This window comes from Aplidium turbinatum, chromosome 7, assembly GCF_918807975.1.
Source record: "Aplidium turbinatum chromosome 7, kaAplTurb1.1, whole genome shotgun sequence".
Lineage (NCBI taxonomy): Eukaryota > Metazoa > Chordata > Ascidiacea > Aplousobranchia > Polyclinidae > Aplidium > Aplidium turbinatum.
Window position 1 is genome coordinate 15,613,523 of NC_137478.1, and position 24,685 is coordinate 15,638,207.

The window sequence follows — 24,685 nt, forward strand, 5'->3', positions numbered from 1 at the left end:
CACATTATCTATCAATGTCCTGTATACCGACCACAAGATAGACATGTGGACCTAACAATGCTCGATGAATACACAATCCATTGGCTGCTGTGCCTGGATGTAACAACGTGATCTGTGGCGGCCTCAAACGCAAGAAGAAGAAGTATCTCAGACTACAACATCGTCAACATTTACAAGCCCCCACCCTCGCGAATGTTGCCATTATCCCTCCCAACGTTCCCCTCCCCCAGTCTCTACGCTGGTGACTTCAACTGCCAGCACATCGACTGGGGCTACAACAACACAAGCAGCGACGGAGAATTGCTGGCTGACTGGGCCTCTACAAACCATCTTGACCTCCTATTCAATCTAAAGGAACCAGCCAGTTTCCACTCCGGCCGCTGGGGAACAGGGACAAACCCTGACTTGGCCTTGGCGAGTGTCGACAGCTCTCTTCCTGAAAGGTGTGTGCTTGAAAAGTTCCCGTGGTCCCAACACCGGCCGTCCCTCATCATCGCCCAAAACTTGTGGCTCCTGTCCCGAGTTCACCGGTGAAGCGATGGAACTTCAAAAAAGCCGATTGGAATCAATACAGCCTCCTGACCAATGAGTCTGCTGCAAAGTTACCATCACCTGAAACATGCAACGCAGACGAGGCATACCAGAACTTCTGCAATGCCATAATAACTGCGGCAAAGGCCACAATACCACGCGGCCATCGAACCAGCTATACACCTTGCTGGGACTCTGAGTGTGAAGCTCTCTATCGCTCCTACCTAAGCGCCACAAGTGGTGCTGCTTCTAACACCGCCGCCACCAGACTACTTGAGCGGCTGGACAAAAAGAAGCTTGAGCGATGGAACGAAGCTGTCCAAACCATCGACTTCTCACATTCAAGCCGCAAAGTATGGAGCATCGTCAACAACCTCACTGGGCGCTCAGCAAACTCCCCTCGTCAGTGCCCCGTTTCTGCTAATGCCATCGCTTCCCAGCTAGTGCTGAACGGGGTCTACAAGACAAAAGACCGCAAGGCATCCCGCCTTGTTGCCAAGGAAGTATCTGCCCTTTGGCGAGTGGAAACACCACAAGAGGAAGCAATCTCTGGAGACTTCACCCCAGAGGAATTTGCCACCGCCCTCCGCCTAGTGAAACCACACAAGTCTCCAGGGCCGGATAAGATCTGCCCTGAGTTTGTGCTCCATGCTGGCCATGCCCTAAAGTCCTGGTTACGTAGATTCCTCTCTCCTGCCTGCACCACCTCACAATCCCAAAAATCTGGAGAAGAGCTTTAGTAGTTGCGATCCCTAAGCCTCACAAGCCACCAGAGCACCCAAGGAGTTATCGTCCGATATCCCTCCTCTGTGTTCCTTTCAAGATCCTCGAAATACTGATCTGCGCACGCGTCAACCCAATCATCGACCCGCTCCTTCCAAAAGAGCAAGCTGGGTTTCTGCGCGGAAAATCCACCGTAGATCAGGTCACACTCTTAACCTAAGACATCGAGGATTGCTTTGAGGCAAAAAAGAAGGCCGGCGCTGTCTTTCTAGATCTTACAGTATGACACCGTATGGCATCGCGGCCTTACTTGCAAGCTGCTTCGCCTGCTTCCTGACCGACATATGGTTCATATGATTATGGAACTTGTCAGGAATAGAAGCTTCACCCTCACCACCGGTAGCTCACGGCGAAGCAGACTGAGACGCCTGAAAAACGGCGTCCCACAGAGATCGGTCCTGGCTCCACTTCTTTTCAACATCTACACCCACGACCTGCCAACTACGGTCTCCGCAAAATATGCTTATGCGGACGACCTGTCATTTCTCCACTCCGCAAAGTCGTGGGAAAATCTAGAAGACACCTTGAGCCAGGACACGAAAACTCTCTCAGCCTATCTCCAGAACTGGCGACTGAAACTCAGCGAAACCAAAACTGTGGCAGCAGCTTTCCACCTCCATAATCGGGAAGCTGATCGTGAGCTACACGTCCAGAACAACAGAAAATCTCTGTCTTTCTGCCCCGAACCAAGATATCTTGGGGTGACACTGGACAGATCGCTCACATACCGCCACCATTTGGTGTCACTGCGCAAGAAACTTACATCCCGCGCTTCGCTACTCAAGCGCCTGGCAGGCTCTAGCTGGGGGGCGAGGGCTGACACTTTGCGTATAGCAGCCTTAGCCCTTGTCTACTCTTCAGCAGAGTACTGTGCACCTGTTTGGTGCCGCAGTGCTCACTGCCATAACATCGACACTGCCATAAACAGCGCTCTGCGCACAGTGACCGGATGCCTGCGTCCCACACCATTGGACAATCTCCCCATTCTCGCTGGCATCCAACCCGCTGAGCTTTGTCGCCAAGAAGCCACTCTGTCCCTCGGTTGACGGGCACTGGAGCCTAACCACCTTCTCCACCACAAGATCTCTGCTCTCCCAAACGAGCACCACCGTTGATTGAAATCAAGACACCCATTCGTGCCAGCCGCTCAACTTCTTATCAATGAAGTTCTGAATGGAAGTCAACCTCCACCAGACTCTATTCGTTCATCCCCGACGCCGACACACGCCCCATCGGTCTAACATTACCAAGACAGGCATGGGTGCACCTCAACCGTCTCCGCATGGGCGTCGGGCTTTTCCGCTCAACCATGCACCAATGGGGAATGGCCTCTTCCTCCTGTGAATGTGGTGCCGAGGAACAGACCGCAGACCATATCATCAATGCCTGCTCCATCTTCAAGCCACCTAACGGAGTGGAAGGTCTGCGTGTCATGGATGATGAAACCAAAGACTGGCTGCTCTCTAGCAGCCTTCCAGTGTAGTCCGGGAACATCGTGAGTCTGGGGTGGTAAAAGGATAGACCCTCGGCCCCAGACGCTCACACGACGACGACGATAAAATAATTAGTTTGCAATGTTCTTCAACTGAAAGAAACTGCACAAATGAAATTACGCACTACATTTCACAACAGTAGGCTACTTTTATTCAGCTTTTTTTTTAATTCTCAAGAGTTTTCTGATATAAACTTTTAAACATGCTTTCCAACACTTCCTTCTCAAGTCGAAATAATTTGTCCGCGTCCATTCCTTGGAAGGCCAGTCGCTGACGGATGACATCAAAAGCATTTAAACTTGTTTATTGGGAAGTGTGATTATTCCTTTTGTCTGCTCTTGTGTTTTAATGAAGTCCAGCTGTGCGAAAATTGGTTGTTCGCTGTGCGATGTCTAGCACATAAGATTATGGCCTGGGATTACAGACACTTGTCTTTGTTTTGATCGTATGCGTCTGTCTCACCTTTGCTTCATTTCGCCTTTGAACATTGCAGACATTTATGCGAAGAAAAGAGAGAGATTCACTTATCGCTTACGGGTACAATTATACGATTAAATGATGAAGTATGCAAACGAGAAGCAAATCCTGATACTGTTATCCGACTTATTGTTCTAAACAGTATACGCTTAACCGATGGTTTTACTTAACATTACATTGGATTTGGTTTGGGATGTCAGGTTTTGATTCAAATAAATGATTGATACGTTTAAGCGGTATACTATTAACCGATTTCGTCTGTAATACATGTAAAACTATCCTGGTATGCAAGAGCTGATCCTGATGGGCACGCCACCCAAAACCCCCTGTCAATCTTTCCATTATTGTTTAATCACAATATTTATGTTGTTCAATTTGCTTGAAGTTTTTATGTTGAATTCCTCAGCCCCCCCAATTATTTCTAGATCCGAAGTGGTACGGGTTGCAAACACAAAATAACAATAAATTAGATATAGATTACACTTAATACTACTACGGGCAAGTAGGATTGAAAAAGTTCTGTCTTATGCACAATAACTTGCACTTCAAATGTTTCAAGGCACTACCTGCGATAAGGCAAATACACACATTTTTACAAAAATTTTAAATTAAAATTACAAAAATAAATTAGGTTAATGGGTAAAAACGGAGTTCATATTCATGTTCAGCGCACCGAAACTATCCAGAAACACTTTATCTCTTTGAAGTTATTTTTGTGTTGTTGAACGTTACAATATTTCCACTTTTTCGTCCTATACTTGTTGGCATCAACAATCATTTGTTATTTACCCATTTTTCTTGTTTCCAGGGTAATTCCAATAGCCTTGCAACTGTTGATGTATCTGCTGCATACATCGGGCTATCTGATAGTGCTGGCTGGTATAATTACACTTTTGCTGGATTTCTTGGTGTATTTTCTACGTATCTTGGTCCTATATTGTGGATGACCATGTGCACTGCTGATATCATGAAAGCAAAATATGGTAATAGTGAGCAATTATAAGTTATGATTGGCTATGAATAATATGTACCATTTTACTTCATTTTTTAATGAATGATTGAGTGAACGTGGGAATGGCTAGGCTAAGCTTTGTCAGCTTTTGCTGAACATTTTGCAATCTTGTAGAATAACAAATTTTGCCAAGTTTGTTGATACGCTTCTCGAGGGATACGTCAGAGACAATGAGACATGCCAGGGAAGTAAAGTGATATCAACATTTATACATGGTGTATTGGTGCAGCGGCGCAGCTAGAAAAAATCAAAGGGGGTCGGCAACGAGAGAGAAAACTAACAATTATTTGTAGAAGTGGATATATCACAGTTAGATTGTTAAGAGTATTAGCCTAGTGTAAATTGACAGCATAATGATCCAATTCTGTGTCGTGCGAAGCGATCTTTTTCGCTCTGTCTGCGCCTGCTACTCACTCTCAAAAAAAGTTTCCCGCACTTTCGAAAGTAGGCAGTAAATTGTTTGCTCTCCAGGCCCACATTTTAAAAAGTAGTTCACACAAGCTTAGGGCCTGGATACACGTCAAGTTTGGACAAGATTATAAAGAAAATTTAATTGCCGTCTTTTGGATACCAAAATTATAAAATTAGTTTAAGAATGTGTGAAGTTGCGACCATACGAGACAGCTATTAATGTAATAGCGACATCCCAAGCACATTAATGGAGGAGATGATCTGAGTACAAAGACTATAATCCTTCATCTACTGGTATATTATAATTCCAAGTGGAAAGGTGGGATGCAGTACAGCTTCAACCAAAAATAGCAGAACTCGCACAAATATCATCATCGTCAAAATGTTGTTAGATAAAAAGTAAGGGTTGAACAGTCCATACGAACACCGAAAATAAACCATAAACTGTCTCGAACTGAACGCAGAGCTGCAGAATAATGATACCAATACCAAAAGTTCAGAGGTGGGCAGTAGCGTGCTACTTTTTGGAGCAGTAGCACTGCTACATTTTTGTTAGAGTAGCAGCTCTACTTTTTTTCAATGTAGCAGTAGCGGACAGGCGCTATATTTTTTTCAGTCACACTCCTTCTACTCATTACGTAACTACTAACTACATAGAGCGAAAAAAATAACTCGTTTTTGGAATTTTTTCATGGAAACAATGCGTGAAAAAATCATAGTAGAAACTGTGGTAAACATCATTTGACTACTGCGGGACACATCAAGCCATGTTGATACCGACAAGAGTGACACCAACACCAATCACGACTTTGAGAATGAATTTTTTTATTTGTTGGTGCCATCGCATGAAACGTTGATACGGAAAGAAAAGTCAATTGTGGAAGCCTTTTTTATACAGAAGCATGTCCTTGCGCTTTCTTAATGCCAAATTATAATGTATCTTTAATAAATACAACACTCCCATTCAATAGCATAGTGTCTAAGTGGCACATGCCCCCCAATGATTTTGGATCTGTTTGGCTTTTTCCTCACCCTTTCCTGGACAATCTAAACCGCTTTCTTTGAGCAGTGCGAGGTCTTTCACTCCTAGGACGATTTTCAGATGTACCAAGTTCCTTAAATCTATTCACAACATGTTAAACGGCGAATTTGGCAACTTTTAAGAGCTTAAAGATCTCAGAGTTGGTTTTTTCAGCGCGATGAAGCTGGATGATGGCTTCTTTTTGGCTCATTTTAACCGTATCTGTTACTGCTTCCTTTTGGCGGCAAGAGTTACTGGCCGAGACTATCAGGTCCACGTCTCTCTTATTGCTAATCACTCCATCGGCTTATATCAAATAAGAACAGGAAAGAGTATGCCGTTGATCAAAAGCCTTATCTATCACTTCAATCAATTTATTTCGCAAAATATATTCGTGATTGTGTATTTTAGGTAGAAAAGGTGATAAAGACTCGGTTTTTGACCTATTTTCAGCATTTCTTGGTCAAATTTCTCAGTTCACATTTTATTTTGAAAGTCTTCTTGCGTTGAACACAGAATTTCATCGATTGTTTCTGTGCAAACAGTATTCCATGCACTTTTTGCACTACAAAGCAATTTGCGCAAATAACAAATTACCTTCCTAATTATTGTCTGCCAGCAAAGTATGACTCATATCACGTCAGATCGCGACCCCCTACCCAGACAGCAAAATCGACGTTGAATCAATGTAAAAATGACGGATTTTGTTGCTTGGGTACAGGATGGAGTTTTAGCGCCGCCGACAAACACAAAATGAAACTGCACGCTAAGTAATAGTAAACTGTCAATCAAGCTATTGAATATCAGCAAATTTTTTGCATTTCATAACTGGCTGTGACAAAAGGTTTATTGTGAACTTCACAATTATCCGATACCAACATAATCGGGATTAAAAGTTGTGACAAGAAAAAAAAGTAAAAGTCAAGAAATCTCAGGTTTCTAGCGTCACTGCTTCTATGTGAAATTGCTGAATTAGCAGAGGGCGAGACCATAGGGTCTGCGCCAGTAACAGGTACGGTTAAACCTTACAACTAATGCTTACAATTAGACCTAAATTTTAGAGAATTTAGAAAGATATTTAGCATATTAAAAGGCATATAAGTGACATTCCATTTTATTTGAATAAGAACTTTCTGATCATCCCCCTTAAGGTGAAACAGGCTGAGTGTAGACGTTTTAGAAAATAATAACTATATTTGACGTAAGTGACACTCAATTATATGTTTAATCAAAAAATGAAAAAAAAAAATCCAAGGACTTTCTGTTCACCCTGTATAAGGTGTGGACAAGAGGTATGGACAATATTTTCGCCTGAGGGTATTTCCTCCGAAATGTGATGTATTTTAAATACTGCTGGTACATATTTTCTTTGCCTTATTTTTTTTGCGAGTTCTTCTTTCGTATAAGAGTTTGTTTTTTTTGGACTACAATTTCATTGTGGTCAAATGTCCGGGCATTTTTCGAGCAGCCACTTGATTGTAGAGTCCTCCAGCATTGACAGGCCAACTGCCTTTGGAGAAGTAAACGTCGGGCAGTGGTAGAGCACCACAGTTGCATGCCGCAGATGTTGGTAGGCCCCATTTGTGCATCAAGGAAGCGAAGCGCCCAACACCCGTGCGAAGGCGATTCAACCGTACCCAGGCAGGTTGCCTGAGCTCAGCGTTGGGGACAAAAGTGTGGAGTCTGGAGGTGTTGTCTGTCCACTTCTCTTGCCAGGTATTGATGATCGAGGATGAGGCACTGGTGTTGTGCTCCAGCAAGGATTGTGCTTCTCGATTTGAGGCGTTTCTCGATTCTCGATTTGAGACGTTTCTTTATTACTGATCTGGTGATGTAGCTGTGGAGTGCATGGCGTGGCTCCAGTGACCAGCGAGCCAGGAAGACTGTGGTAGCTTTGCGGCGAAGCTCAGCAGGGGCGATGCCTGAAAGAACTGGTAAAAGGTAAAAGTAAACTGCTTTGCTTCCTTATTGTTTAGATGGAAAGCGGTCAACACCGTTTTAGATTTACTGAGCTTGAGTCTCCACTTGTGGAGGTAGTCGGACGTCTTGGCCATATCTTGAGTTAGAGTCCTTTTCAGTGGAGGAGACCATTCCGAAGCGTTATGCACCATAGCCAGGTCGTCGGCATAGGCATACAGCTTAGATGTTGTTAGTGGAAGGTCATGAATGTAAACATTAAAAAGGAGTGGAGCCAGGACAGATCCCTGGGGAACACCGTTCTTGAGGCGGCTTGGCCTGCTTCTTTGTCCGCGTCCGGTAGGGTATTCCCCCATTATAATACCCTACATTTTTGATTGGTTGAATTTTTGATTCATTTGGTTGAATTCCCCCATTTTATGGGGGAATACCCCCAAGATTCTCAAAAGTTAGTTAATTATATTAAGACTGTCTGACTATCTGATAAAATTTAATTTGATTACTCTAAATCTTTTTCACACAATTTTTGTTCATATTATTTGTCGAGTTAACCATTTTTTTGTTTGGACGAGCCTCCAATGTAGGGTTTTCCTAATAATTGGCTATATTTTTAGTGTAGACTTTTGGTTATTGAGAGATAATTTAAAGGATAATTTAGGCTTCCTGTCTGTCTAGGGGTATGATTTCCTACAAAAATTAAACAAATTAAATCGAATATTAAATATGTTTTATCATTGTTCAAAGTTACAATTTTGCTATTCGGGGAATTGAGAAATATCTAACCAATTTAATTTATTGCAACGGGTGTCTGAAAAGCGACATTCTCCCGTCGTGAAATTTACCTTCTCGTTCCAAAGTTGTTCAGTCCGCTTTGCAAGTCTGTCCCTGAGTGTCTGCCTTTTTCAATTTCTCGCTTATTTCATAATATACCGGTAATACCTTTTTATCAGTAATAGCTTATCGTGAGAGTTATAAAAGCAAAACCGGTTACATAGTTGTGTCGCTTTAGAAATACAGATGTGTTGAGCTAAATTCCATGTGAGTGACATTGGTTAAACAGGAAGCATGACCTAAGTTTCGTGAGAACTTGGGTTTTGAATTTGCAGCGTTGAAATGCATTTTGCAATTCTGATAAGTTTCGGTTAAATGTTAAAATATAAATTTGTTATTGATTGAGTTTCGCTTTTATTTCACTGATTCTCATCATTTTCTTTGATGAAGCGAGGGTTTCGTGGCTCAGTCGAAGGTTATGCAATTGATTGAGTTTCGCTTAAATATAAATTTGTTGCTTAAAAACATGTTACATGACCAATTACGTTTTTTCAAGTGTTTCTTTGCCCAAGACAACAATGAACCCTCAAGAATATCATTTCGGTAGTTTTCTTTGTTCAATTTCGCCAACTTCGCCACCATCTCTTGACCAAACATGATCATTCTGACTGCTGAAATGATGCTGTGCATCAAATTTCTTCTCATCGCTGAACACAAGGTTTGGCAGCCTGCCTCCTCGTGCAATGCGTGAGAGCAGAACTCTTGACTCTGGAGAGACGTTGCTCAATAGTATTGGCATTTAGCAACTGTTTCTTATTGTGTTTGAATGGGCTCATCTTCAAATCCTTCCTGAGAACTGTGAACATGGTTCCATAGGCCACCTTCGCCTCCTTTGCCAGTTTTTAAATGGATGTCTTGGGTTTCTTCGCACATTTTCTCTGGTTGCTTTTATCAATTTTGAAGTTCTGGCGGTTCGAGGGCGACCTTGGCCAGGTCGATTTTTGACATTTCCAGTTTCCTTGTGCCTTATGAGAGTTCTCCAGACCAACATTCTGTTAATTTTTAAGTTCTTGCAAATATCACTCCTTGACTTGCCCGATTTGAAGAGCTCTACAATAGCTATTCTTATTCAAATTTTCATTCATGGCCTATAAAATTTAGGCCTAAAAATATAAAATCGAGAAATGTTCAATTTATTAACATTGTACGGTAACGCTAAACATTGATGTTAAATACAGTTGTTTAAAGTTGTAACGTTAATTATTGATGACCCTGTATACCAGGTTGGTCCTAGACTGTGTGCATGAAAGGCCACATTAAAGGGGACCTGAAATGAAAAATTTAAATTTTTTTGGTGACTTTTTGGTGTTTAAGTATTGACTTTTTCGAAATTTTTTTTTGATATACCTTTTTGTTTGTGAGATATAACCAAATAAAAATCGACCACCTGTTGGCGCTATGTGTCTTGTGACGTCATCGGCGGGCAACCAAGTAAACAGCTTCACGCATTTGCCTTAGAAACGTGAGTAATACAAGATCAACACAAACAAGATGTCTGAAACTAGACAAGGATTTCTCTTTAAACCAAAAAGACGGCGACTTGACAGCAAAGAACATCATTCTGATTCGTGCTCTGATAACACCAGTCCGGACAGCAGTCGAATGGAAAATTTGCATTGAAAAAAATGCAGGAAATAATTTGCTTGAACCAAGTGGTTTATATCAACTAAAAGTAGCCTATGTATTCAGAGTTGCCTACCCTGCCAATGTTTTACTGTCCTACTGACCTGTTTCAAAGTCTTGTTGTTTTCTCGCTTTGCTATTCGATCCAAACGCCCGATCGTACTCACAGACCTGTACTAGGTCGATCGAGTTTTGTGGGTACTGCATTGACACTGGCTTTTACATATCTTGAAAAATTAAAGACAGAAAGAACAGCTTCAGGGATGAGCAGGTGTCTGGACTTGGTGCCTTATAGCTCTGCCTGTAGATCACGTTGGTAATCGCTGTCCAGAAGATGATTGCTGTACACACGGCAGTGCTTGTTTACAGGCGGGTCTTTGAGTTTCATCGCCGAGATCCATTTCTTCAGCTTGTCGTCATTATTCAGCGGTAAACGATGAAAGGATACCCCTTTGACGATTCCCCGGTTAGTACAACCGGGAGCCATACAAGAAGCCACCATTTTAAGGGCGTAAAAACTACCTTAGCACAAAATTGTTTGCTGTTTCGGTAGCCTACGCGATTTGTTCCTTGTGTTTGCACGCAAAACAGTAGACCTTGGATACGGCGTTGCCAGCCAATGACGTCATCAAAAATTTTGACCAATCAGAATCATTCAAATCAAACAAGGTTTTTTTAGGATTTTTAATTAATGGTAATACAAATAATAAAAAAATTGTTGAAAAACGTTTTTATTTCAGAAAGATCTACAAATACAAAAGCCATGTATTTTCGTTGCAATGCACCTTTAAGGTTTGAAGAAAATTTGACTGCCACAAAAAATATGATTTTCAGCTTGTTTGCGACTCAAAAAAGTGATTTTCAGTTAGTAAAAAAGACAATATACGACACATCAACAAAATAACAAACTAAAACAATATATTTTTTCTTGCTTTTGCGTGCTTTAAATCCGGTGGTCGACAGACGCAATCAGCCATTCAGGGTTTCGTCAACCTATCTGTTCAGTTTGTCGTTTTTTAATCACATCATATGTGAGCAAGTGCTTTCGAAATTATATGTGCTACCGAACATAGAACTCATTTTCAGTGCAAAGTCTTTTACGTTAAACTTCTGTGGAACCGATATTACTTGCAAGGACACCAGACCATGTAGTTTACCATTGTGATTGGCAAGAAATACCTTTCTTTCCAATTAAAATTGAATTTTCTGGTTTCTTCTGACACCTTTTTTTTGACAATAATTTTATTAATTAATTACTTAAATAGATAAGTTAGCAGCTAGCTTAAACTAAATTCGGGAGTTAGTGATAGCAACAAAGAGTAGGGGAAAGTAGGGCATAATGAGGTGGTAGGGCAAAACGAGGTTCTCATTTTTTTAAAAAACTACTTACGCAACATAGTGGAAACTTTGGTAGGAAGTAGCCATCTTGGAATTGAATCAGTTTTTAGTTCATGAAACTACATGTGAAATGGGTTTCTTCATTTTTGTTAGCCTACTTCTGGAAGCTATATGCTACAGGACATAGCAGAATTACAGTTTGTTTATTAATAGATCTCAGGGATTCATAGTATAGGAATCGCCAACTCGGCTGGATGTCTGACAAGCGGAGTGTAAAAGTGTTGCCAGATATTTTTTAAATTTTTAGTAAAAATATCATTTTAGCATTTGTAAAGTAGCGGTTGCCCAAAATTTTCCCGTAAATAAACGGACAAGGTTTGGGCAATCACTACTCTTTAAAAATGCTAAAAAATTAGTTTTTCTAAAAATTTAAAAAATATTTGGCAACACTTTTACACTCCCTTTGTCAGATATCCAGCGGAGTTGGTCATCCCTATACTATGAATCCCTGATGGATCTTAAATTATAGCTTATAATCATTCAGGAATATCCTAGCTAATATTTTTTATCATAATTATGGTTCAAATGTTATTTCTGCTATTTTGCATGTTTATTGTTTAATCATCAACGATAAACTTGTTTCTAGACTGTCAATGCATTGTTGCTGTGCAAATTTCTGATTCACTTCTCTCATCCCATTTTGCCCCACCCATGGGGCAAAATGGGAAAAAAGGCACCTCTGGAATTTATTTAATACTTAAATGAGCATTATCATTTTTGATATTTTTTTTGTTTGATTTGTGTAGCATGATGCCCAACCTTTCTGCTAAAAAAAAAATTGTTCGTTTTGCTTAAGTTTCTAGAATTTTATGACTGTTTAGGCTTAAGTATCCCATTTTGCCCGACTTTCCCCTAAACGCATGCCAGGGTTTGGACCAGCCTGACTTATACGTTTAAAACATTACCCAAGGCAATAAATATTTGCACGCTTCCATTGCAGATTATCGTTTCGTAGTTTTAAAGGCATCTCAATTGTATTTTACAGCATACAGCGATAATTGCAAAAGTGAAGATTCTTCATCAAAAGCGGTCACTTGCACGTTGTCAGTCTTCCGTCTCTTTTCCTTGGCTGTGTTTGTTGCCGTAGCAACAGGTCATCGTTATCATTTATTTATTTGGAGTGTTTTTTCCCCAAAGCTGCTATACGAAATCGCCAACACAATTGTGCATTTTTTCCTTCTCATTTTCATTACTTTACTGTGGTGATGTAGTTTGTTGTGTGTCGAAGTACTTCCGCGCTCGCTTCACGATTTACTTAGCTTCGACAATCAGGGCTGTAGGCTAAACTGTAGTAGAGTCGTAATTGGAAGGATTTTATCTTGTCCTAAGTTGGTAAACATAAGCTCGACTCCAAGTTTACTTTTGTCGAAATCAAGAACACTGAGACTTTTGTTTGCAGTTGTGCATCTTTATTATCAATTTCGCTCGGAATAGTAAACGCCGGAAATGGTAAAAGAAAATTTTTAATTTAAATTTGGCATAGTTTTAAAATTCCAAGCATGAGAAGTTTTATGGCCCAGCCTCAGTGGTGGATTTAGGTTTGGGGGAAGGGGCGAGGCAGGATTTAAAGAGGGGCCCATTTCAGAAATCGATGATTTAACTCTTTCATATCTGGGCTTTTTGAGACGATGTTTTTCTGGGCAGGGGCACAAAGTGCCTTAAAGTTTAACCGCATATAACTTCTTTCAGTTATGAACTAGAATCTTTTACCGCTGGAAAAACAATCGCAAGGCCTTTGAGCGTTGAATGATATTAACGTGTTTGTAATACATATTATTAAAGTTTGTTAATAAACGTGTTTATGAACGCGGGTCAAATTTGAAAGCTGCCTGATTTTTATAATAAAGAAACAAACCTTTCGTTTTTTCCACTCTCGTGTCATTTGCCTTTTTCTAGACCTCTTTTTCGCTGTGATGGTCAGAAATAAAAACAAAACTCAACTGAACTGTGAAGACGTATTGTCGCCTGATTAGTTACGCTTGGCCGGCCAACAAGCAAACTATGACAATTCGATGATTACGACGATCTTGTGTGTGTTCGAACAATGCCCTTAGAATTGCGACTGCTTTCCACATTTCGCTGCTTTCCAGATAGAATAAACAAGTTTTATTCCGTTACAGAAAGTCTGTCCCTGATGTTTCGTCGATGCATTTCTACGTTGAATCAACGTAAAATGCTTGATCATTATTGTAACAATATGTTGCTTACTTTGATTGTAGCCTATCGCACAAACTACAAATCAAACATTACGATTTTTTCTTTTTATGTGCTCTACCCTTGTTCGACGACATTGCCGAAGTCGTAAATACGCTTGTTTCTTAGAAGATGCTGAAGCCCAAATTTAATTATTTTTGATGCATGTTGTATTCCCATAATAATAACAAAATTGCTCGATTATTGATTTTACAACGCCTTATCGTACCCTAGATTCTTGCAAGTATATTCACTTGTATTTATCTCGTAGAGCGTCGATACAATATAATATAACACCTGTCATGCTACATACACAACGTGTTTTGTCAGCACCACGGTGTAATGAATTCTAGGTCATTGATTTTCGTTATGAGTTCATAGCATCCCTACAATGAAGAATGAGAGGTACTTCAAGCGGTCCCATCATTGCTAAAAATCATTATACGTTTCACATATTTGTGTAATCGGTTGTAACAGTCTAATTATGCTAATTTACTGTCATTCAACCTATTTAGACAAATATAGATGAGTTTATATCGGACAGATAACAAAGTATCCTGGCTCATTTTAATTTCTTTGCGCAAAACTTATAAACTTTACAGCTATTCTACGTCATTTTGATGTCTCATGGCACTTTGTTATTTATGAGATGAAGAATACTTTGAATAAGACACAAAGCATTCCTGATTATTGCGGCAAACTCTTGAATTATGTAAAATCGTACTGATGAATTCCTCTAAAGGTGCGATATAGATTATCTGCAACAGGTTTGCAGTATATTTAGCTCTGGGAGTACTATGAGCAACTGTCCAAATAAAACGACATCTACGATATGTTAGTATGCTAAAGACCAACGTTGCGTACAGGAGTAATGTAGAAATGCACATAATACCATGGCGATATTACAAGTCAGATTACATCATTAGGCTATATGAAAAAAATATGTTTTATGGCCCAATTAATTTGATATTGAAAAGGCCAGAAGTAAAGTAATAAACTTCGGAGCATAACCGTAGGATTTAGAGGAAATTCGGACTATGAATATCAAAGCTAACACATTAGCGAACATATTATTCAAACGTTTCGATAACTGCTGTTTTCATCGTCAGTCAAAAGTAAGAATGAAGCTATGTTTTTACAATGGCAAAATCGAGCGAAAAATGCGATACAGTAGTTGAGTCACCTCGGCTATCAAAATCAGTCACTCAACAACGATTCAACATCTGCCAACGTTGAATCAATGCAAATGGCTGACTCTGCCAGCAAGGGATAATATAGCGTCTGAATAATAATTGTAACGAATGTCTGCTCTTTCCTCCAATTATTGTATTATTAAATTTAACTTCTTAATTGCTCAAAACACGAACAGTTGAAGACAAAAATCTTCTCACACCCTATATTGGATTTATTTTTCTTGCAAAATGAAGTCATTTTGTTTCAGCAAGTGGCCCGTGTGTACCTTATACCAGGGCTTCTCAAACTATGGGTCGCGAACCCAAATGGGGTCGCGTAATAAAATTTTGGGGTCATAATGAAATAGTTTAATTTAATCTAGTGCCGGTAGGTTGTAGTCTTGCCATGATGTCAATTAATTGACCACAACCGTCGGTGTGAAATGTCGAACGATAAAATATAACCAATCGTAACAATTGATGCATTGTTACGCTGTCATTGCTGTAACGTGCTGACCAAAAGTAACCTTACCGCTCGCATTATGATTTCAAAGTAGCCTAGGCTGCCTAGCAACTAGTTTCTGAAGGAACCTAGACTAAAGTTTAAACAAGGATGCCAGAGCTTGGTTTTTCCACCTAGATCTGGGTTTTTTTGACGGAAGTGGCTGCATTTACGGCGCCGTAAATACAGCCGCTCCATGTCTCTTTTTTTAATCTTTACGTCGCTTTTACTGCGCATGCGCGCTGTTGCTGGAAAAAAAGTGCGTTTATAACTTCTAAATTGAACTGTTTTTGCCAAGTGAATCAGTGGCGCGTGCGATTTTTGTCTGGCTCATACTTGCAAGGATATGAGTTCGATTCCACCGAAAGGTAGTTTTTTTTTAACTCAATTCTAACCCAAAGTGACTCAATCGTTAGGCTACGTATTTTTGTGGCCGTTCAGTTTAGTTTGTTTTTAGTTCTGACCATCACAACGAAAAGACAGTACCGTATATGACAACATAACAGAAGTATAGAAAAAGGTAGAAGCGACAAAACGCGGACGTTATAGCGTGTATGATAGCAAAGCAGGACAATCAGTATAAAATATGGCACGGTTGTAACACCTAAAAATTTTATAAGTTTAGAATTTTTTTTTTTACTCATTTTAATTGTTAAAGAAAAAAAACTCACTAGCCTTTTTTCTCGGTGTTACGACGACGCCACGGTTACGACCGTGCCATATTTCAAACTGATTGTCCTGCTTTGGTATCATGCACGCTATAACCACCGCGTTTTGTCGCTTCTACCGTTTTCTAAAAAGGCATGGAATATAAAATTTTTAGGTGTTACGACCGTGCCATATTTTAAACTGATTGTCCTGCTTTGGATTCATACACGCCATGATGTACGCGTTTTGTCGCTTCTATCTTTTTCTATACCTCTGTTATGTTTGTCATTATTATACTGCTTTTTCGTTGTGATGGTCAGAACTAAAAACAAACTAAACTGAACGGCCACAAAAATACGTAGCCTAACCGTGGCCTAACGATTGAGTCACTTCGGGTTAGAATTAAATTTTTAAAAAAAATTACCTTTCGGTGGAATCGAACTCATATCCTTGCGCATATGAGCCAGACAGAGATCGCACGCGCCACTGATTCACTTGGCAAAAACAGTTGAATTTAGAAGTTATATACGCACTTTTTTCCAGCAACAGCGCGCATGCGCAGTAAAAGCGACGTAAAGATTAAAAAAAAGGCATGGAACGGCTGTATTTACGGCGCCGTAAATGCAGCCACTTCCTTTTTTGACCACATCTGGGTTTTAAGTTTTTTTAATTCAAATTTAGGTAAATCTAGGTTTTTAAGTTTGTACAGAGCTTGCATGGTATTAAGGCACCAGGATCCTCGATAAATGGTCCACACTGCAATACAAAAATGATAAGGTAATGTTTTTTGCATCAGCTACTGCAGTCAGTGAGGTACAGGATGCTGAAGAAATGATCCAACTGTATGAAAATGTGGATGACTAAAAATTGGAGTAGTACAACTATTTGTGTTACTGAACAATTGAACATTTATTTATTGTGAATTTGAGTTATTCTTTTCAACATTATGTTCAAATGAAAAAAGCTAAGCAGGGTTTATTGCTAAGAACCAAGTTACCGTAGTTGTACACCAAACTGTAAGCACTTAGCAGGCATGATGATTCTCCTCAGCCGCAGTCTACAACTCACGCAGCAAAAAGTTTAGTTCAAAAGTCAAAACTAACCTCAATGGCTAGCCTATACACTCATACATCTAGTCAGTTTTATAAATTTTGGTTAAACACACACTGGACCTTGCTAGCTAGACGCTTTACCATAAAGGCAATTTTGAACCAAAATCTTTGCTGTGGCCTATATAGGCCTACCAAGCTCTTGTTTTTGTATATACTGTAGTTATATTCCATTAACTACCATACCAACATAAGCATGTATATTGTATAATTATTAGGGCAAGTTTTTGTTGCACTAAAAACATGAGAAAGTTGCACTTAATTTTAACAAAAGTTGCAGTAAAAACTTGCATTTATTTATTTACCTTTTTACCATTCATTTACTTCGAAACACTAGACACAACCTGTTTCCGTTTATGCGGGCTTGGCCAAAAGCCAAGTCATACTTCCACTTCTAATTTAGTTCGGGCACTGTCGTGCTTTGCTGAGGTTGTTGAAGTTCTAGCTTGCAAGCAAACTGTTGCGTCATAGATAACATTGAGATGCAGCTAATCCATCACATAGCTTTTGTTATGCAAATCAAAGAAAATAGAACCATACTGTACTAGAAACAGTTTTACAGCATGTTTTTTAAATCACTCCTTTACATTTTGCTCAATACTTGATAAAAGTTGCATGAAAAATAGAAAAAAGTTGCAATATAAAATTCCTACAAACAGCTTAAAACATCATACCACATAAATTCTGAGTATTTAGGAAGCTGTAAAAAAAAGTTGCAAAAACTTGCCCTAATTAATTATATACGTCGTGTTACTATTTGTAGCTTTCTGAGGCTTCTGTGTAATGATTTAAAATGGTGCTAAAAGCACTCGCAGGTTTTTTTAACCGCTTTACTACACATTTTCGGGACCTGGGTTTTTTTTCCTCATCTGGGTTTTTTTAGCACGCAATCTAAGTTTATTAGAAATTTGTCACTGGCATCCCTGAGTTTAAATCAGTTACAAGATTAATTGACTATGGATCAGTGGTTAGGTTCCGTAGATTCATGTGGTAACAATGGAAGCACAAAGAAAACAAATTGAGACAAAAGAACTAATCCCGTTTTAATGTCATTAACGTGGATGGCCCATAATGGGGTCACATAGAAATATATTTTTCAAAATGGGGTCGCAGAACAAAAAAGTTTGAGAAGCCCTGCCTTATACCACAGTTCAAAATTATGGTTTCGAATGTGTATTATGATGCAAAGCAAACGGCAAATTTATTAGCAACCGAAGATGAAAGAGATGCAAATTTTTCGGATAGTGATATTGATTTGCCTTTATCTGATGGTGAAGGTGGTCCGCTAACATCTGACAAGAGTAACGAAGATGAGGTCGTGACCGTCAGACATAGGCAGTCCCAACGTCGTAGGAGCCATGACGTCAAATCATTAGATAGCGCCTTGGATGAGGAAAATTACTATACATTGCCTGACCAGGAAGAGGAGCGAATTTCGGTGGTTGTTGACCAAAGAAGAAGAGAGAAAGTTGTTTGGAGTACCAAACAACCATCAATAAGAGGAAGACAAAACTCTGCTAATGTGGTGCACAGTTTACCAGGAGTAAAGCGCGATTATCAATATGCAACGACGTCGTATGATGCATGGCGTTTCTTATTTACAGCAGAGATGATCTACATCATTGTTTCAAGCACCAGCACATGTATACGAGAGAGGCTATCGCGAATATCGGAGGCTCAACGAACATCTTGGCATGCTTCACATTTTCAGCAAACTGATGCCATGGAACTAGAAGCATTCATTGGATTGTGGTGTATTAGAGGACTACTCAAGCGAACATTTCACCGAATTAAGATTGCTTTTCCCATTTATATGGACATCCTATAGCCTATTTAGTGCGACAATGTCGTTGAACCGATTCAAATTTGTGTCTGCAAATATTCGTTTTGATGATAAAAGCACTAGGGCCAATCGCTGGCAAAGTGACCGATTTACAGCAATCAGAGAACTTTTCCAATATTTTACTGGAAATTGTGAAAAGATTTTAATACCAGAAGACTTCCTTTCACTGGATGAGACTTTGTTTCCATCCCGCGTTGGTGTGTCCTTCAGGCAATAAGCTTTAGGCAAAAAATAAGCCTGCTAAATATGATTTTTTGCTAAGAAGCATAAATAGTGCGCGTATGTCATTCACCTATACCGCCATAGCTTATGCGTGTAAGCCAGTAGGTGTACCAGGACCACACTATCTGACTTCCACTATGGAATATGTGGAAACGTTGGTACACAATTTGAACAGAGTTTCTTCACTTCAAGGACGAAACATATCCCTTGATCGCTTTTACACTTCACTTGATTAGGCAGAATGGCTTTGGAACAAAAACATAACTTTAGTTGGAAAATGGCAAAGCAATAGAAAAGGGGTTAGCGAGTTAAAATCTCTCACTGATTGGGAAGCCATCAGTACCAAAATTTACTGGGAGGAGTCGAGAAACCACATTACCGTTACGTCGTACGCAGTCAAACCAAAATCTACCGGTAAACGCAATGTTCTGGTCTTATCAACTATGCACCCAATCCTTGGAGTAACCAAAGATGACGGAAAGGAAAAACCTGCAATAATCAAGCTCTACGATTTTACCAAGGGTGGGACTGATGTCGTCGACCAGAAGATGGCATATTATAGCGTCAAGCCGAAATCAGCAAAATGGACTGTGTCTGCATTTTCTTTCATTTTAGACGTTGCGCGGGTCAATGCGATGACCATTAGTTACTTGAACCGTAGATATCTTATAGCCTATATAGATATGCAACTCAGTGGTGCGTAACGATGTTTGAAGGCTAACAGCGTAGCTATGGCTGTATGCATTGACTTCAAACTTGGCACAGCAAAACAACTTTATTTTTAATATATTTTTTTGGTTTTTGTTTAAATAAAACTTTCTTCGTTTTCAAGTTGACGTATGGATTGCTTGTGATGACGTCACATTCTCGTTCCGCATGGACTGCTTTATGGAGATTCTGGCGATTGAAAACAAATCATAGTCACAGAGGGTACCTCTAAATACCCATTGTCTGGCATTGTAGGTATTGTCGGGCATTGTCGGCTTTTTGGGGGGTTGTGGAGCATTTTCAGGGGTTGTCGAACATTTTCAGGCGTTTCAGGTATTGTAGAGTAGGCTAACTACTTTCAGGCATTGTTGGGAATTTGATTGATTGATTGATTGAATCTTTATCCTCGGACTGGGAAAGCTTCTTGCAGAGCTTAATCCTGGCAGTTTCGCATACTTGTAGAGGCTTTGAATCACTGACGCAGGCCCGGTCACCGAGATTGACAGAGTGAAGTTTCCGATTGTTGAAGTCTTGTTGCCAGGGAATTATTCCATCCATTAGATGCCGCTGAATGGAGAGCAGTCCTTAACGTGCGTTGCTCAAGCGCACACCCCGAGAGTCGAACCAGCGGCGCTTGATCTTGAAGCTTCTTCGTTCCAGAAGTGACGCGCTAACCAATTGAGCTATCGGGGCGGATTTCTAGGCATTGTGTAGGATTTACAGACATTGTCAATCATTATCAGTGGTTGACAGGCTTGTGAGGCATTGTCGAACATTTTCAGGCATTATCGAACATATTCAGGGGTTGTCGAGCATTTTCAGGGGTTGTCAGGCATTGTAGAGTAGCTACTTTCAGGCATTGTTGGGAATTTCCAGGCATTGTCTAGGATTTCCAGGCATTGTCGATCAATATCAGTGTTTGACAGGTTTGGCAGTCATTATGGAACATTTTCAGGCATTGCCGAACATTTTCAGGGATTGTGGAGCATTTTCAGGGGTTGTCAGGCATTGTAGAGTAGCTACTTTCAGACATTTGTTGCGAATTTCCAGGCATTGTCTAGGATTTCCAGGTATTGTCGATCAATATCAGTGTTTGACAGGTTTGGTAGTCATTATGGAACATATTCAGGGATTGTCGAGCATTTTCAGGGGTTGTCAGGCATTGTAGAGTAGCTACTTTCAGGCATTGTTGGGAATTTCCAGGCATTGTCTAGGATTTCCAGGCATTGTTGATCATTATTAGTGGTTGATGGGTTTGTCAGGCATTGTCGAACATTTTCAGGGGTTGTCTAGCATTTTCAGGGGTAGTCAGGCATTCTAGATTAAGCTACTTTCAGGCATTGTTGGGCATTTCCTAGCTTGTCTAGGATTTCCAGGCATTGTCGATCATTATTGGTTTTTGACACGTTTGTAAGGCATTGTCGAACATTTTCATGCATTTTTATTCCCAGCTCTGCATGCGCAGCAGAATGATCCCTTTCTATTGTGCGTAGGTTGTAAACGTATTTACGGTATACACAAACACAGCAGCGTTTAAATGACCTGGCTATCATAAGTATCGACAATGCCTGACAAACCTGTCAAAACCTGGTAATGATCGACAACCCAAGAAAACGTTCGACAATGCCTAACAAACCTATCTACCACTGAATATGTTCGACAATGCCTGGAAATCCTAGACAATGCCTGAAGATGTCCGACAATCAGTGGCGTAGCTAGGGGGGGAAGGAGGGGCGGACCGCCCCGGGCGGCACGTCTGGGGGCGGCACTTTCAGACTACGATATTTGATTTTGATTATAATCTGATAAAAACGCATTTCATTTTCACACAGGGCCGGATTTAACTGATGGGGGGCCCGGGGCACTTTTAGATCAGGGGCCCCCGTGAAAAAAAATTCGCCTATGGCGCGAAACACCCCCTCGACGTCTACAGTAGCATCAATCCAGCACTGCACAGCATTTTGCAGAAACCACCAAAGCTAAAAGAAAAAAAATAACACAAAATCACATTTTTTTCACGTAGGGGGGCCCTTTAAAAGTCGGAGGTCCGGGGTACCTGCACCCTCTGACCCCCCCCTAAATCCTAGACAATGCCTTGAAATTACCGACAATGCCTGAAAGTAGCTACTCTACAATGCCTGACAACCTCTGAAAATGCTCGACAACCCCTGAAAATGTTCGACAATCCCTGAAAATGTTCGACAATGCCTGAAAATGTTCCATAATGACTACCAAACCTGTCAACCACTGATATTGATCAACAATGCCTGGAAATCCTTGACAATGCCTGGAAATTCCCGACAATGCCTGAAAGTAGCTACTCTACAATGCCTGACAACTCCTGAAAATCCTCGACAACCCCTGAAAATGTTTGGCAATGCCTGAAAATGTTCTATAATGCCTAACAAACCCGTCAACCACTGATAATGATCGACAATGCCTGGAAATCCTAGACAATGCCTAAAAGTAGCTACTCTACAATGCCTGACAACCCCTGAAAATGCTTGAAAATTTCTGACAATGCCTAACAACAAGCCTGTCAACCATTGATAAGTAGCCTAGGTAAAGACTTTTTTTGGAGCTATAGTTCCAGGACAAGCTGAAGTTTTATTCAATTAATCTACTGAGTGTTACCAAAATGAAAGTTACTGGTGGCTACCGAAAGCTGTGCTATAGCATTTGGTAGCCTAGTTATGGTGTGTACCAAACATTAAAATTGTCTTGGTTTGGCGGTTGGATCCGTGATGCTAATGAAGCTGTCTCAGCAGGGGGGAGGATGCCCCCTGCCCTCAAATTTTCTCTGGATGGGGGGCAATGGTGCCCTTTTAAGGTCATGTAAGCTACTGCACATTTTGCAATATAGGCTAACAACTTCTGCTATTCGCTTTTAGCCAAATTATAGGGCCTATAGCCTACAGTTGGCCCACACAAATTATCCCGTGGACACATTTTATACTTTGCAGCAGATTGTGATGCTATGAATGTGAAATTTACCTTTCGTTTCTTGTTCAAGTTATTGCAATTATTCATCTGTCTCACATTTCGACTTTCATGGCTAATAGCGGGAAAACGAACGAGTTGCCCAGCATTATCGCTACCGTATATCTCACCCTAAAATCGTTCCGGCGCCCCTCTATCTCAGGTTTGTAAACTGCCTACAACAAGCTTTAATGAGTCACTGGAAATAAGCTTAAATGGTAGTTCCAACGATCATGAAACAGAAGTTGCATAACCTACGTGAAGAAAGATTATTGTCTTGATTTTTCCTAGTAGGCTATTCTGTGAAAGCTTGAAATATACGCCAAACAAAATATTCCAAAGGAGCTCAAAAGCCGCCACTCGCCAAGCCCAAACCGTACAATAATAGCCTACCATAGATACGCTAGCCAAGCGGGCAACCTTGATTGTTGATTGTGTCCATAAAGTCAGTCGAGCGTGACGATAATTCCACGATTGCTGAGTTGCATATCTATCTATGCTTGAACCGCGAGTTGTCCTTTTCACAAGCCAAGGGAGACGAAAGTTTTGTGGAGGGGTGGCAGCTAGCCATGTCATTAGTCAAACCACACATGTCTAGACGATCGGATGATGTACCTATTCTACGTGGGTCACTCCGCCATGCAATGTCAACATTTTTGGGACGAAACCATGGATTAACAGCAAACTCAAATTTGTTATTACCAGTGGTTTTCATAATGAAATAGCGGGCTATCATAAGATTTGTTCTTATCATGTTATCGTTGATTATGAGATTAGATATTTTAATCACAGTATTTGGTCATTTCTGCTATATGGCTGTGAATCCTGGACTGTATGCCCGAAGATAGTAAAGAAGATCAACAGTGCTGAAATTTGGTTCATTCGTAGAATGATGGGAATTAACTGGATGGATAAAATCACTAAAGAAGAAGTGTGGAGACGCTCTGGGTGCACCCCTGGCGTCCTCATCACAACTATCAAAAAAAGGCAAATGACATTTATCGGGCATGTCTACCGCAAACGCGGAATTGAACACTCGGCAATGATGGGGCGATTTCCTGGCCAGAGACACCAGGGGCGTCCACGTTTGGAAATCTTCAAAAATCTTTCAACGTGGACAAACCAAAATTTTGAAAATCTAATTAGAAGTATGGACAATCGATCGTTGTGGAGACTCACGGTAGCCTCACAAAAGCGGGGTATTTTTCTATCTATTAATTGATCGAAATATTACTTATAAAGCTGTGCGGTTCAATTTTATTACCATTATACTTGACGATGCTAATTTACTACACTTGCAATACGGTCTGTTTTGTAGCCTACAATATTTCGCACAAGTCATATTTTTTTTGTGACTGGAATTTCTTGTCTTCGAAAAATTTTGATAAGTCGGTTTTTCTCAATGCAATGACGAGCTGCATGTCTTCATTTTCAATAAACAGTGCCTGGATGACATTATGTGTTTCCATTTTCGCTGATAAGCATTACTTTCACAGATCAAATGTTTATACTGTTTCAACGTCTGACGATGGTGAACCGCTGTAAAGCGGCCGATATTTCCTGCGAAAGTTTTGCGTAACAAAAAAGCATTCATTCAAGAGGAATGCAATTTGAAACAGACTCATGATTTTCTTAGGTTGTATCGCAACATCGCTGAACGTTGTATCGACATAAGCAAAGTATCTATAAGCTGTTAGCACTCGCAATGACACGATAGGACATATCAAGCTGTGCTTATTTCTCTACGATGAGAATTAGGTCAGGGCAAGAACGGCAAACCAGAGTTGACCTTTCGCTGCTTGATATTTGAGC

The 24,685-nt window shown here is 40.4% G+C and overlaps 1 protein-coding gene across 3 annotated transcripts in view; it reads left to right on the plus strand.

Moving 5' to 3' along the window:
* The window catches only part of LOC145774820 (GPI ethanolamine phosphate transferase 2, catalytic subunit-like), a 192,396-nt gene extending 177,970 nt beyond the window's left edge, over positions 1–14,426 (plus strand). For 2 of the 3 annotated variants that reach the window (XM_082586138.1, XM_082586136.1), the window contains 2 exons: positions 4,093–4,267; positions 12,483–14,426. In XM_082586138.1, coding sequence (XP_082442264.1) covers positions 4,093–4,267; positions 12,483–12,703 — 396 coding nt within the window. In that variant the 3' untranslated portion in view covers positions 12,704–14,426. Of the gene's footprint in view, positions 1–4,092; positions 4,268–12,482 lie in introns of those variants that run through there. The other variant, XR_014290061.1, reaches the window with a different exon arrangement.
* The last annotated feature ends 10,259 nt before the right edge of the window (positions 14,427–24,685 follow it).